The sequence below is a fragment of the Megalobrama amblycephala genome, linkage group LG5, assembly GCF_018812025.1.
Source record: "Megalobrama amblycephala isolate DHTTF-2021 linkage group LG5, ASM1881202v1, whole genome shotgun sequence".
NCBI lineage: Eukaryota > Metazoa > Chordata > Actinopteri > Cypriniformes > Xenocyprididae > Megalobrama > Megalobrama amblycephala.
Genome location: NC_063048.1, coordinates 20,705,721 through 20,718,358, shown reverse-complemented (window position 1 = coordinate 20,718,358; position 12,638 = coordinate 20,705,721). Strand labels below are relative to the sequence as shown.

Here is a 12,638-nt window from a genome sequence, read left to right as displayed (position 1 = left end):
CAACAGTGTAGCATTAGCCGTTAGCCATGGAGCACAGCCTCAAACTCATTCAGAATCAAATGTAAACATCAAAATAAACACTGTACTTACGCGATTAGACATGCTGCATGACGAACACTTTGTAAAGATCCATTTTGAGGGTTATATTAGCTGTATGAACTTTTTTTTATGTTGTTTAAGGCAAGCGCGAGCTCTTGGGGCTTGGAGCACGAGAATTAAAGGGCCACACACCCTGAATCGGCTCATTTCTAATTATGCCCCAAAATAAGCAGTTAAAAAAATTTATTAAAAAAAATCTATGGGGTATTTTGAGCTGAAACTTCACAGACACATTCAGGGGACACCTTAGACTTATATTACATTTTTTTTTTTTTTTTAAGTTCTAGGGCACCTTTAATATATTTTAAGATATGTCTGTGCAAGTTGCTTTCAGTTAAAACAGCTCAATGCATTTTAATCTGGGACTAGACCTAAGCCCCATCTGTGAAACTGGAAGAGAGTGTCATAAATGGTTGTCATGTCATTCTAAAATTCTCCTTCCACGTATCATCTGTGAAGTGGTGCAAGGCAGTCTTTGCTTCTGACTCTCATCCACAGACGCCTTGTTTTGGGCTTTTTTACTGCTTCATAAATATAAGCAGCATGGCACTAAAACTTCATGTGCTTGTCATCTCCTAATTAGGACCCAAAAATAAATAAATATTAAGTCTGCTTTTTAAAACAAAGAAAAGGAGGATGGTTAGTAGTAGAGCGGTCACAATTCCTTGATTACATTTAAGTACTCTATTTTAAAAATAATAATCGTCGATTGCAATTTGCCCATGTTGATTAACTGGCAGAATACTGAAAGTGGCACATTCCATGGATGAGAATCCATGCAACGTGCATTCTCAACATGCGCCATTTCACCAGATTTGTAATGTAAATCATTTATAAACCTAAGCCAACACAGGAAAATACATCAGTGTTTCTAAAAACGCAAACCGTTCAATGCGATTTCAAAATAAAAGTTTAAACTCCCACACTGAGGTTGCATGTTTTGATGTCCACATGTTTTTGTTCAAAAATGTATAGCGGCTGTAACATTTCTATTGTAAAGAAGTGGCCAAATACTAAAGATTAAGTAGACACTGGACAACATTAAACAAGGATTTAATCATGCTGTATGTGTAACAACAACAACCCCCAAGCCATTGGTGCCTTCTGCAGGCATTTGTTATAACACGCAATATACATACATTGATTCGGTTTATGTATATTACATTATGCATTTTAACAGTGTTGTTCTATAAAACCATATGATTACTTGCTTTTGATACTTTATTTGAAGCAATTATAATTGCCTCATTGTTATCATACCTATGTATTTTGAGTCATTTTAATGGTTATTGTTCACTGAGGTCTATTTTTATTACCACAAAAAAAAAAAATTCAAAAATAACTGGCCGATTACTCGATTAGCAAAATAATAGTTAGTTAGTTAGTGACTGACAGCCCTAGTTAGAAGTATGCACCAAAAGCAGGAAACACTTTATATTCATGTAGCCTGCACATGTTCAAATATCAAATACCATTTGAAGCTTGTGACATGAATACGGACATCAACCTGATCACTTTATTTAGCATTCATGTAAACACTATGTTTGGGTTCATCAATTGGAATGATTTCATTCCGACTGAAACAAAAGGTGTCCATGTAAACATAGCTATTGTTATGTCAGAAACTCTATCTGACAAAGGATTGCTCCAGTCTTCAGTGTCATATGATCCTTCAGAAATCATTCTAATATGCTGATTTGATGCTCAAGAAACATTACTTAATATTTTTTTACAAAAAAATATCTTAATGACCTCAAACATTTTCACAGTAGGATACATTTGAAAAACTTGTTTCTTGCAAATAAAAAAAAAAAAAAAGAAGATGAATGAATACCAGCATATGCAAAACGCAAATACTAGACTTGTTCTGGTAAAGAGGAATCAAGAGTAACAGCCATCCCCCGAATCTGCTCCCAAGTGGCTGGCACTCAGGAGAGAAAAAAGGGAAAACCTCTCTAATTAATCAATATTATCCATACAAGCATGAGTCAACTGTTCTGTGCTAGCAACTCTCTGTTTCAAGACTACCTGCTAAATAACTCAACTGCAATTCAAACAGACATGTTAGTATAGCATGATATCTGCAAATCACCATCACAAGTCTCTAAATGTAGTCAAATCACTAGTGTAAGATACTACTCTCTGCCTAAAGATACAGCCTTGTTGTTGTTGCACAGGGGATGTTCAGCAAAGAATTATAATGTGCTATGTTACCAATCATTCCTTGCATATACATCTATGAATAAACTAGTGTTTTAATTCAAGAAAGATGAGAGTCACTGAACAACACATTCCCACTCCTTTAATTCCTATCTCCGCTTTCTGGGTACATAAATCAGTTAAACTCTGATGGTCAGTTGTCTTTTTCAGATTAGTTCTACACTAAATGTCACATCCATAACCTCTAGTCCAACATGCTATATATCTGGCCCTAAGGTTTATCTGGAAATTGCCTTAAAGCTACATACACAAATGTTTCAGATAGACTGTGGCCTAATGGTTAGCGAGTCGGAGTTGTAACCCGAAGGTCGTGGATTCGAGTCTCAGTACCAGCAGGAAATGTCAAGTAGAGGTCTTTGAATTCCAGTAACAAAAGTTACCAGATCAGTAGGCAAAGCCATAAACAGAGGGGTGTTTTCAACTGTGTTACCCGATTTGCCCACGTCACAGTGAGGGTAGAATTTAGGGGTGAGGTCAGGTGAAGGGGACCATTTTCAATGCATGATTTATAAACACCCACCAGTTTGAAAAAAAAAAAAAAAAAACACTTCTGTTCCGCAGAGACCCCATACTTGGAAATGTAGGTGGGGGGAGTAAATTAATAGCGCTCACTTCCACTCTCATTACCCACAACTGAGGTCTCATTACTCACAACTTGAGCAAGGTACCTCACCCCCAATCGCTCCTCGGGCGCCACAGCAAAAATGGCTGCCCATTGCTCCAGGTGTGTGTTCATGATGTGTGTGTTCAAATTGCAAGTATGGGACACCATACTTGGCTACATGTCACGTCACTTTCACTTTCACTTAGTTTCCAGTTGTCTTTTTTTAAAGTATTTACAATCTCATATTTAACGAGCTGGACATTTCATAAAAATAATGAAACAAGCAAAATTATATAGATTAAATAAACATTAAACGTTAAATTAATTATGTATTCACATCTTTACACAATTTGAGCATTTAACACACATTATACATAAATATATTTGTAAAAAAACAAATAAACAAACAGACTGACAAGTCCATATTAGAGGAATAACAACAACTACACTGGCACTCATTCTTACATTTAAAATGACATGTTTAACAGCAAACCGGCACAGAAAGCACTCGAACCTTCCCAAACCACACATACGTTCATAAAATTAATCAAAATTAGTATAAATATTCATGTTGTACGCAATTTTAGAGTCAGCTGTCACCTGTCAGGATTGACAAACATGAGCAGTGTTACTGATCCGTAGCAGGCAGGCTAGGCTACCGCTAGGCTAACGTTAGCATGATTAGCTAAACCGCTGTCAGCTAATTTAGAGCCGAAATCAATAAACTGTTTACTTTAACAGTGGAACCTATGATAATACGCACTATAAACCACTGACATATATTAAGATTTTGGTTGGATTTCAGTGACACCAAGTTAGACAAAGACCTATACGAGCTGATATTTGCTATGTTTAGATTAGCTTTAGTACCGCTTTACCCCAAGATCATATCAGCTTTTAGTTCATGTCTTTTTAGTTTTATTCGACTATTAAAGACAAGAAGTGGTGCGTGGTGCAAATAAACACTACTGATATGTACATAAACGGTGTGTTCATGAATAACGTGGCAATGTTTACGGTGATCCGGCAGCACAACAGATCCGGGAGGCCCTAAACAGTTAGGATCATCAGGAGGCCCAAAGACTGAGGAATCACTGACACAACAACTGTATCAAGAGCGAGCGATTTTTCTCACAAAAGCATATATATTTTCACATAGACCTATCAGGGGTGAGAGATCCATTGGGGGTCTGAATAGTAATATTGCTCCATCAGGAGGCCCTGGAGTAAATGATCATTCTCACATAGTCCTTCAGCGCACATATCTTTCCATCAACAAGCCCCAAAAGGGACGGAATATATTGACACAGTCCTCCATCGGGAATCCAAATAGACAGGAGTCATTCCCACAACACTGAACCATCAGAAAATCAAACTCTCTATGAGGGTCATTTTGACACTCTCCACCTCCATCACGAGGAAAGGATCTCCCATACTCCTCCTCTATGAGGAGGTCCAGCCCAGGATTCAGTTATGATGTGATAAGATCCAGGTCGGCCTGGATAAATCTATCAGAACCTGTCCGAACCAAAACTCACCGTGCAGCGCGGAGGCCTGTAAAATAGCCCCAGAGGTGCCATCGATGACTTTGATGCTGCCCCGGCTGGTGACGGCCAGAATGGCGTTAAGGGCCGGGTGGTAGGATAGACTCCGCAGGCCCTCCTCATCGCAGCGCAGGCAGCCGTCCCTCAGCACGACCCAGTCCGGCGAGCCTGGCGAGGCCGCCGCCGCCGCCATCTTCCTACTATCTTCCCTTCCTGCCTTCCCTCCTCTTTCAGTAGCTCCTCCGTGGACGCGACTCGACGAGAAAACGTTAAAGCTGAATCCCCAAGTACCGCTGCGTTTCCACTGCGGGCTCTAAACCTCCTCCTGATACCGCAGGAGCAGCGATTCACCATCAGCGGAGCGGAAACCAGCGGCCCCTTCTGCTCACACACTCAGCAGGGAAACGGAACTGGCGTAGTCACTGTGTGATCGCCCGCCGAACCTCAAAGGGGCGCTGTGACTAGATAGATAGATAGATAGATAGATAGATAGATAGATAGATAGATAGATAGATAGATAGATAGATAGATAGATAGATGGATGGATGGATGGATGGATGGATGGATGGATGGATGGATGGATGGATGGATGGATGGCTGGATGGATGGATGGAGAAATGACAGCCTTTGACAATGGGAACCACTAAGATAGAGATAAATCCTCTAGAGACAATTATCTAATGTAAATATTATAGTAACAGTATTGTAATAATAATAAACTAATAAATGCTTTATCTGCTATAAAACTTACTTGATAAAATGTTTTTAATAACTACACTCAACATAATGCTTAGTTTGGGCAACTGCATTTTTATATATATATATATATATATATATATATATATATATATATACAAGTGTGTCTGGTTTTTAACAGTAGACTATGGCCCGGTTTCACAGACAGGGCTTAGGTTAAACTAGGATTGGGCCTTAGTTCAATTAGGACATTTACATAGCTTTTATAAACATGCCTTAGAAAAAAACATTACAGAGACAAAACAATGGCACTGACATATTTTTAGATATGTCAGTGCAAGTTGTTTTCAGTTAAAACAGCTCAATAATGCATTTTAGTCTGGGACTAGCTTTAGCCTTGTCTGTGAAAAAAACAGGGGTGAAAAAAACAACCTCACTATAGTGTCCTTGAAATATTGTACATAATCATTTTTGGTTAAAGCATTGACTCTTACAACCAGTAAGCATTTTAATGAATATTAAATTAACCTAAAAATCATGCGATTAAAGTAACTATTCCCAGACATTAAGGAGATTCATGACAGAGAGTGTAATTACAGTGTCAATAATTTTAATTTGATTCATGATGTATGAATATTATAACAATTTTAATTGTTTCAGCTAAACTAATGTGGTAACATATGTCTGCAGTGTACACATCACCAGGTAGAAAGTTCTTTTCAATTGCATGTTCTACAAATAAAAATTTCTTTCCTTTTTGAATACATTTACATAAATAAAATACACCACAGCCATATAAAACAACCAATTCAAGGCACCCATACTTAGCAGACATATTTAATCCAAGCTATATTGTCTGCATACTCTTTTTCCATTTTGGAGTTCATAAATTAAAAATGAAAACTGATAAGATGAAGAATTCTCGGAATGTATTGGGACAGCCTACAAAAGAAAGTTTTCACCATTACGTGTGGTGACACAAATTCTGTTACGTGACTATCATGCTTACTATAGTCTTATACAATATAAATTTCTCATTTTTATTTTCCTTTCGAGGTTTGTAAATATGTAAAAACCAGGGCTCCAGATTGCGGTGGCAGAGGGATCTCTGCAAACAGGGCTTCCACAGTAAAAGATGCAGCTTTTTATTGTGTACAACATTAATGGAAGCAGTTAAATACACTAACGTCTGTACACCTCAATCCCCGATAGCATATAGGATTATAAACGGTAAAAGAAAATAAAAAAGAAGGAAAATGCAAACTCCTCTTCATGGAATATCTCTGCTGTGTACCTCTCCACAGTGCTCTTTGTAAATGTCCAAGCAACGAGCCAATCAAATCCTGTGGTCAATTCAGACTCCAGTATACAGAGACAGGAAGTAAATGTACAAAAGGAAGATGGGATATATGAGAAGGGGTTTCTTCGTTTTGAATTCATCACCGACGAGTAAAGAGGCAGCACTGTATGCAGCCCAGAATACTCCAAAAAGCTAGAAAAAAAAAAAAAAAACATCCATATTTTTGCATTTAAGAGAAGCTGTTTTCATACTATTAAACATTTATTATATACATTTAATTCTCACCTTTATGAGTGTAGAGACGACTTCAAAGCCCCCAATGACCAGAAGAAGTGGAGCTATTACAATGAGCGGGAGCAAAGAATAGCCAATAACTCCAAGAACTTGCCCATAAGACACCTATTAAAAACATTTAAAAAGAGTGGGCATCCCATGAGTGGGCTTCCCTTTCAATTCATAAAAATCATATGCTATCTGACACTTTACAAGATATAAATACCTCTCCACCCAGCACTCTTGCAAGAAGGAAAATCGTCAGTGATCCAAATATCCAGATTGTAATAATCCAGGAAACAACCTGATTGGTCAAAACAGGATATATGACATAAAAGAATAATGCAAATTTGGGGTATTTCTGCTTTTAATAATTCAATTGTGCAAGTGACAAGGTCATATTGAAATGAAAAAAAAATTCTTTAAAATTACTTTAGTATGCAGTTATTTGCATAATAAGTATTATATTTATTTTCTTAAGAATGACCAAATTAATACTTAATTATCAATCATTTTAGGGCTGTCAATCAATAGACACTTTCAATAAATTAATCACATTATTTATTTATTTATTTATTATTCCCCAGGTTTCACAGACAAGGCTTAAGCTAGTCCCAGACTTAAATGCATGTTTGAGCTGTCTTAACTGAAAAGCAACTTATACTGACATATCTTAAAATGTCAGTGTCATTGTTTTGTCTCAATAATCATGCCAGAAATGTTTTGTTTTTTTAAGGCATGTTTATAAAAGCTGCTAATCCTGGCTTAATCTAAGACCTGTCTGTGAAACCAGGCCTTAGAGTAATATGAAAATAATTCAAAGAGACTGCTTTATTATGGAAGAATTAATATTTTAAAAAATGTTTTAAACATTAAAAATATTTTATGAAAAGACATTTTAAAAGTCCAAATATTGTTCATTTTATTTCCATGTTATTAAAGATAAAACTTGTCACTACCCTACGGTCTACAGCAATCCATTTTGCATTTTGACTGTAGGTCTATGTACACATGCATCATGACTATATACATACATATCACGTCCATGGTCAAGATACAAAGACTGGACTCATGTCCCACCTAAGGGGCATAGTTAGTGGGTGGGTGAAATTCGTGGTGGATTGGGGCAGGAGGGAGGTAACCCCAGCCCTATACTGTACAGTTTTATTCAATTTGGCATGAGTGGTCATGCATGAATCACATCAGCATGAACCAAAAGTGTGACAAGATTTGCACACAACCCTCTAATTGTGAAACCAATGATAAAATTTGCAACACAATTGAATTCTATAGAATATGTACTACCAGGGCTTGACATTAACCCCCCCTCAACCCGCCAATTGCGGATAGATTTCAGCTGTGGTGGGTAAGACAGCTACTCCCAAAAATTAAAAAATTACAGCCTACAGCCTAATCAAAGGTAGCCAAGCTTGTCGTAGTACAAAATTACAATCCAATCGCAATTCGTTATCAATTAACTTGCAGTTAGTGGAGGCGGGATAGGCAGATTCGCACTCGCGCTGAATTACACACAACAGAAGTAATCTCTTTGTCATTTATGGCTTAAGTGGACATAAACAGGTGGGTAATAAATGGATATTTGTCAGTATATTACGTCCATATTAATTAATTAATGTTAATCAAACAAAAAAATGTTAAATAAATGTAAAAAAAAAAAAAAAAAAAAAAAAAAAACTACTGTATCTGAAAAAAACAAACAAAAAAGAGTTTAGGCTATTTAATATACTATTGTATTTGTAATTTGCTAATTTGCTTCTTTGTTCTTTTTATATAGCCTAACAAAAATAACTAAATTTTTAATAAATAAAAATGTATGATATTATGGTCATATTGCCAACCCGTACATAACAGCTGATATACCATGTAGGCCTAGTCTGGATTTAGGTGGTCAATCTGCATTTGAAAGTTTTAAAGGATTTTAAATCTAGCTAATCATGTAAAATGACTGAAAATCAAGTAATTTTAGCATGCCAAAGTCAACTTTAATCATATAAAATGTAATTTCCCAACAGCAAAATTGTGGCCAGTGAAAATGCTGAGTGGCTAGTAATTTTGCAAAAACCACTAGCCTCAGTGGCTGGTGAGCAAAAAAGTTAATGTCAAGCCTTGTGTACTACCATGAAACACCATGTAGAAAGTCAATCATCTAAAACAGCCACACAGTCTAAAAAGACTGATGAGGAAAAGAGTGTACAGCACTGAAATGCACCAACATTTTTAAACCACTCAGTTTTATTGTATTAACATGTGGTAGTTACTATACTGTAGTTTTCTCTGTGCAAGTTCTGTTCTAATGATGATTGACATTAGGAAAAACCTGGGTTTCTGGTATCCAAAAAGACTCCATCAATCATTAAAAGCCTGATGAGATGACAACAATAGGGAACAGGGCTAAAGGTGCACAAGGGTAAAAAGGTGCATTTGACTTTATTCTCTTAAACCACTAGATGGCACAAAAAAAATTCAGCTCAGTGCTCAGTGCAAATGAAAATTCTGTCATCACTTACTCACCCTCAAGTTGTTCTAAACCTGTATGAATTTCTTTCTTCTGCTGAACACAAAAGAAGATATTTTGAAAAATGTTGGTAACCAAACAGTTAATGGACCCCAGCGACTTCCAAAGTATTTTTTCCCCCAATGGGGCTCATCAACTGTTTGGTTACCCATATTATTCAAAATATCTTCTGTTGTGTTCAGCAGAATAAAGAAATTCATACAGGTTTGGAAAACCTTGAGGTGAGTAAATGATGACAGAATTGGGTGAGCTATCCTTTTAACAACCACTTTTGATGATGCACAATTGCACATGGAAATTTGGCTGATTCTTGAGGTGCTAATTTGACCTAACATTTGATGGGTTTTTTTTAAATGTTGTACATTTATGTAGCAAATGAGAATCATTACATTGTCTATATTTTGAAACAAAGGTCTTGTTAATGATTTTCAAGCAACAGGTTTTCAATAATGGAAGAATATGTACAAGTATTGCATTAAATGCATCCCTGCTGTTGTGGCTAAAGGAACATTAACATGATAAATAGCTGGCTGACATTCTGACATTTGTTGACATGACATGGTTAGATTTAAATAGTAAATATCATATATCAGGTTGGGTGTCCACCTTAGAAATAATCACCATATTTATAATGAAACCATCATATTTAATATTAATATTAATCATATTAATCATATCATATAATATTAACCATATCATATAATAAAACATATTTATTTGTTACTACTCTAAAGTTATATTACATTATTTTGGGATCTCCTTCAATGCTTTCAGTAAAAAATATTTTTGTTTTTGTATTTTTAAAATGAACATATTTTAATGACATTTATTGAACAAAAATGGAACAAACTTTACTAAAATCACTCTTTTGAACAAGTATTAACTTAGAAATTATTAAAAACATTAGCGAAAGTATTTGTATCAATCCTTTGCACCTTCTGCCCCATGCTGGTGAGCCTTTTACCCAATGTGTGGCCCACCTTGCCACCTCATACATCTATAAAATGTTTAAATAAACAAACCACTTTTATGATTTATTTTCACACAAAATCTGTATGTTCAGTAAAAACATGTTTTTTTTTTTTTTTTTGCGATAATACACTATGGGAGATTGGGAAAAGCATATTTTTCTTAGGGTGTGCCTTCAGCCACATTGCATGTGTAGGAGTATGGGAAATAAGCGTTTTCAAAAGAACAAAATGTTAATTGAAGTTAGACGTCCCATGGCACTTTGAAGTAGAAAATTCTGTCAAACTGAAGAGGTTCCATATGTTTAATATAAAATATGTGTATCCCAGGCAAAAAATAAATTATGTTAATTATTAACTAATTATAGTAATCAACTTTGTATCTATGGGTTATAAGCTACAATATAAATATATATGTTATATATATATAAAACAATGAATAAAAGAAATCTCAGGACGCTTCACACTTCAACAACCCCAATGTTGAAACTAAATCTACACCCTTGACTCACCCTGAACTGTCCATAGATGGAGATCATGGAGAAGAGCAGGACGACAGCCAGCGGACCCCAGAAATCAGGATTGTCCCTCACCACCTGTCTGTTAAAACCCAGCGAGGGCATGGGCATCAACACACACCTGATCTTATAGTAGATGTCCTTCAAGTCAATGTCCAACTCCTCCCTGCACAAACAGAGAAAACCAATAAATACATCCAGCAACTCTAAAAGCAATTGTGACTTAAAGTATCAGAAAATCGAGTCCTAAAAACTCACAGGAGCGGTTTAGTGTCCTCTGAATCTTCTTCCTCTACTTCCAGCAACCAACCATAACCCCTCTGCCTCAGGAAAGTGGTGGCGTAGGTGTCCCTGGTGGCATCAGGGCCCATATTTAGTGTGATATCTGGTGCATCGATGGTGCCGCTGAGCTCTGATGGATAAGAGGTCGTTTTAGATTAATACAGATGACTATTGCATCCCTACTGAGCCAACAAAACAACACCCATGTCATGACGCATTAAGAAGCTTGATCATAAACATACTGGGGTATATATTCACTAATGTATGTGTACATCATAAACACAACACACAAATATTACTAACAGCATTTCAACACTAATCAGATTCACATATCAAAGCACAGATGTATGGATGCTTTGGGGCCTTTAACTACTGTACCTTCAGCGTCCGTCGAGGAGACGAAGGTAAAATCTCCGTTGGTGGGAGAGAACTGCATGGCTGACAGCGTTAACAGCTCGGGTTTACTCACAATCACACACACCGCCGCCGATCGCGCACCTTCACACCATTGCCACGTTTAACGATTCCTACCGATCAGCTTTCGGACTAGACGGCTGGCTCAAAACAAGTCATGGAGGAAGCAGGAAGTTCAGAAAAAGCACAGGCGACACGTCAAATCCTGGAGCAGAGCGGAACGGGAGTCACGCGCTCCACCCAGCGCCAGAAACGAGCACCGACACCAGCAAACATACAAAACACAGAGACAGCACCACCCCGTGACCCTTTTGGGGGTGAACTATCCCCGTTAAAAGTATTAAGTGAATAGAAAAAGAGTGTTTTAAAGGGATAGTTCACCCAAAAATGAAAATTCTGTCATTTATTACTTACCCTCATGCCGTTCCACACCCGTAAGACCTTCATTAAACTTTGGAACACAAATTAAGATATTTTAGTTGAAATCCGATGGCTCCGTGAGGCCTTCATAGGGAGCAATGACATTTCCTCTCTCAAGATCCATAAAGGTACTAAAAACATATTTAAATCGGTTCATGTGAGTACAGTGGTTCAATATTAATATTATAAAGCGACGAGAATATTTTTGGTGCGTCAAAAAAAATAAAATAACAATGGCCGATTTCAAAACACTGCTTCAGGAAGCATCAGAGCATAATGAATCAGTGTATCGAATCATGAATTGGATCGTGTGTCAAACTGCCAACGGCTGAAATCACGTGACTTTGGTGCTCCGAACCGCTGATTCGACACGCTGATTCATTTGTGCTCCGAAGCTTCCTGAAGCAGTGTTTTGAAATCGGCCATCACTATATAATTCGTTATTTTGTTTTTTTGACGCACCAAAAATATTCTTGTTGCTTTATAATATTAATATTGAACCACTGTACTCACATGAACTGATTTAAATATGTTTTTAGTACCTTTATTGATCTTGAGAAAGGAAATGTCATTGCTCCCTATGCAGGCCTCACGGAGCCATCGGTTTTCAACTAAAATATCTTAATTTGTGTTCCGAAGATTAACGAAGGTCTTACGGATGTGGAACGGCATGAGGGTAAGTAATAAATGACAGAATTTTCATTTTTGGGTGAACTATCCCTTTAATATACAGCAATTTCAGTTTTCAAACTCAAGTATGAAAG

General features: G+C 36.8%; 2 protein-coding genes across 2 annotated transcripts in view; both read right to left on the bottom strand.

Annotated features, from left to right (window-relative positions):
• The window catches only part of birc6 (baculoviral IAP repeat containing 6), a 114,880-nt gene extending 109,991 nt beyond the window's left edge, over window positions 1-4,889 (bottom strand). Inside the window, 1 exon segment of the mRNA XM_048191151.1 lies at window positions 4,462-4,889. Coding sequence (XP_048047108.1) covers window positions 4,462-4,660 — 199 coding nt within the window. The 5' untranslated portion in view covers window positions 4,661-4,889.
• Window positions 4,890-5,756: 867 nt separating this feature from the next.
• yipf4 (Yip1 domain family, member 4) lies at window positions 5,757-11,712 on the bottom strand. Its single transcript, XM_048191150.1, has 6 exons — window positions 11,419-11,712; window positions 11,017-11,170; window positions 10,753-10,924; window positions 6,963-7,040; window positions 6,749-6,862; window positions 5,757-6,655 (listed from the first exon to the last, which is right to left on the bottom strand). The coding sequence occupies exons 1-6, from the start codon at window positions 11,474-11,476 to the stop codon at window positions 6,518-6,520; spliced, it is 714 nt and encodes a 237-aa protein (XP_048047107.1). The 5' UTR covers window positions 11,477-11,712; the 3' UTR covers window positions 5,757-6,517.
• Window positions 11,713-12,638: the final 926 nt, after the last annotated feature.

Bases quoted from the DNA above. Each gene is read 5' to 3' on its own strand.
- yipf4 (XM_048191150.1), bottom strand. From the start codon at position 11,476: ATGCAGTTCTCTCCCACCAACGGAGATTTTACCTTCGTCTCCTCGACG. The intron at 10,925-11,016 runs GTGAGTTTTTAG...CTGTTTGTGCAG, and splicing joins GAGGACACTAAACCGCTCCT to GGAGGAGTTGGACATTGACT. The intron at 7,041-10,752 runs GTGAGTCAAGGG...TTGACCAATCAG, and splicing joins CCATCTATGGACAGTTCAGG to GTTGTTTCCTGGATTATTAC.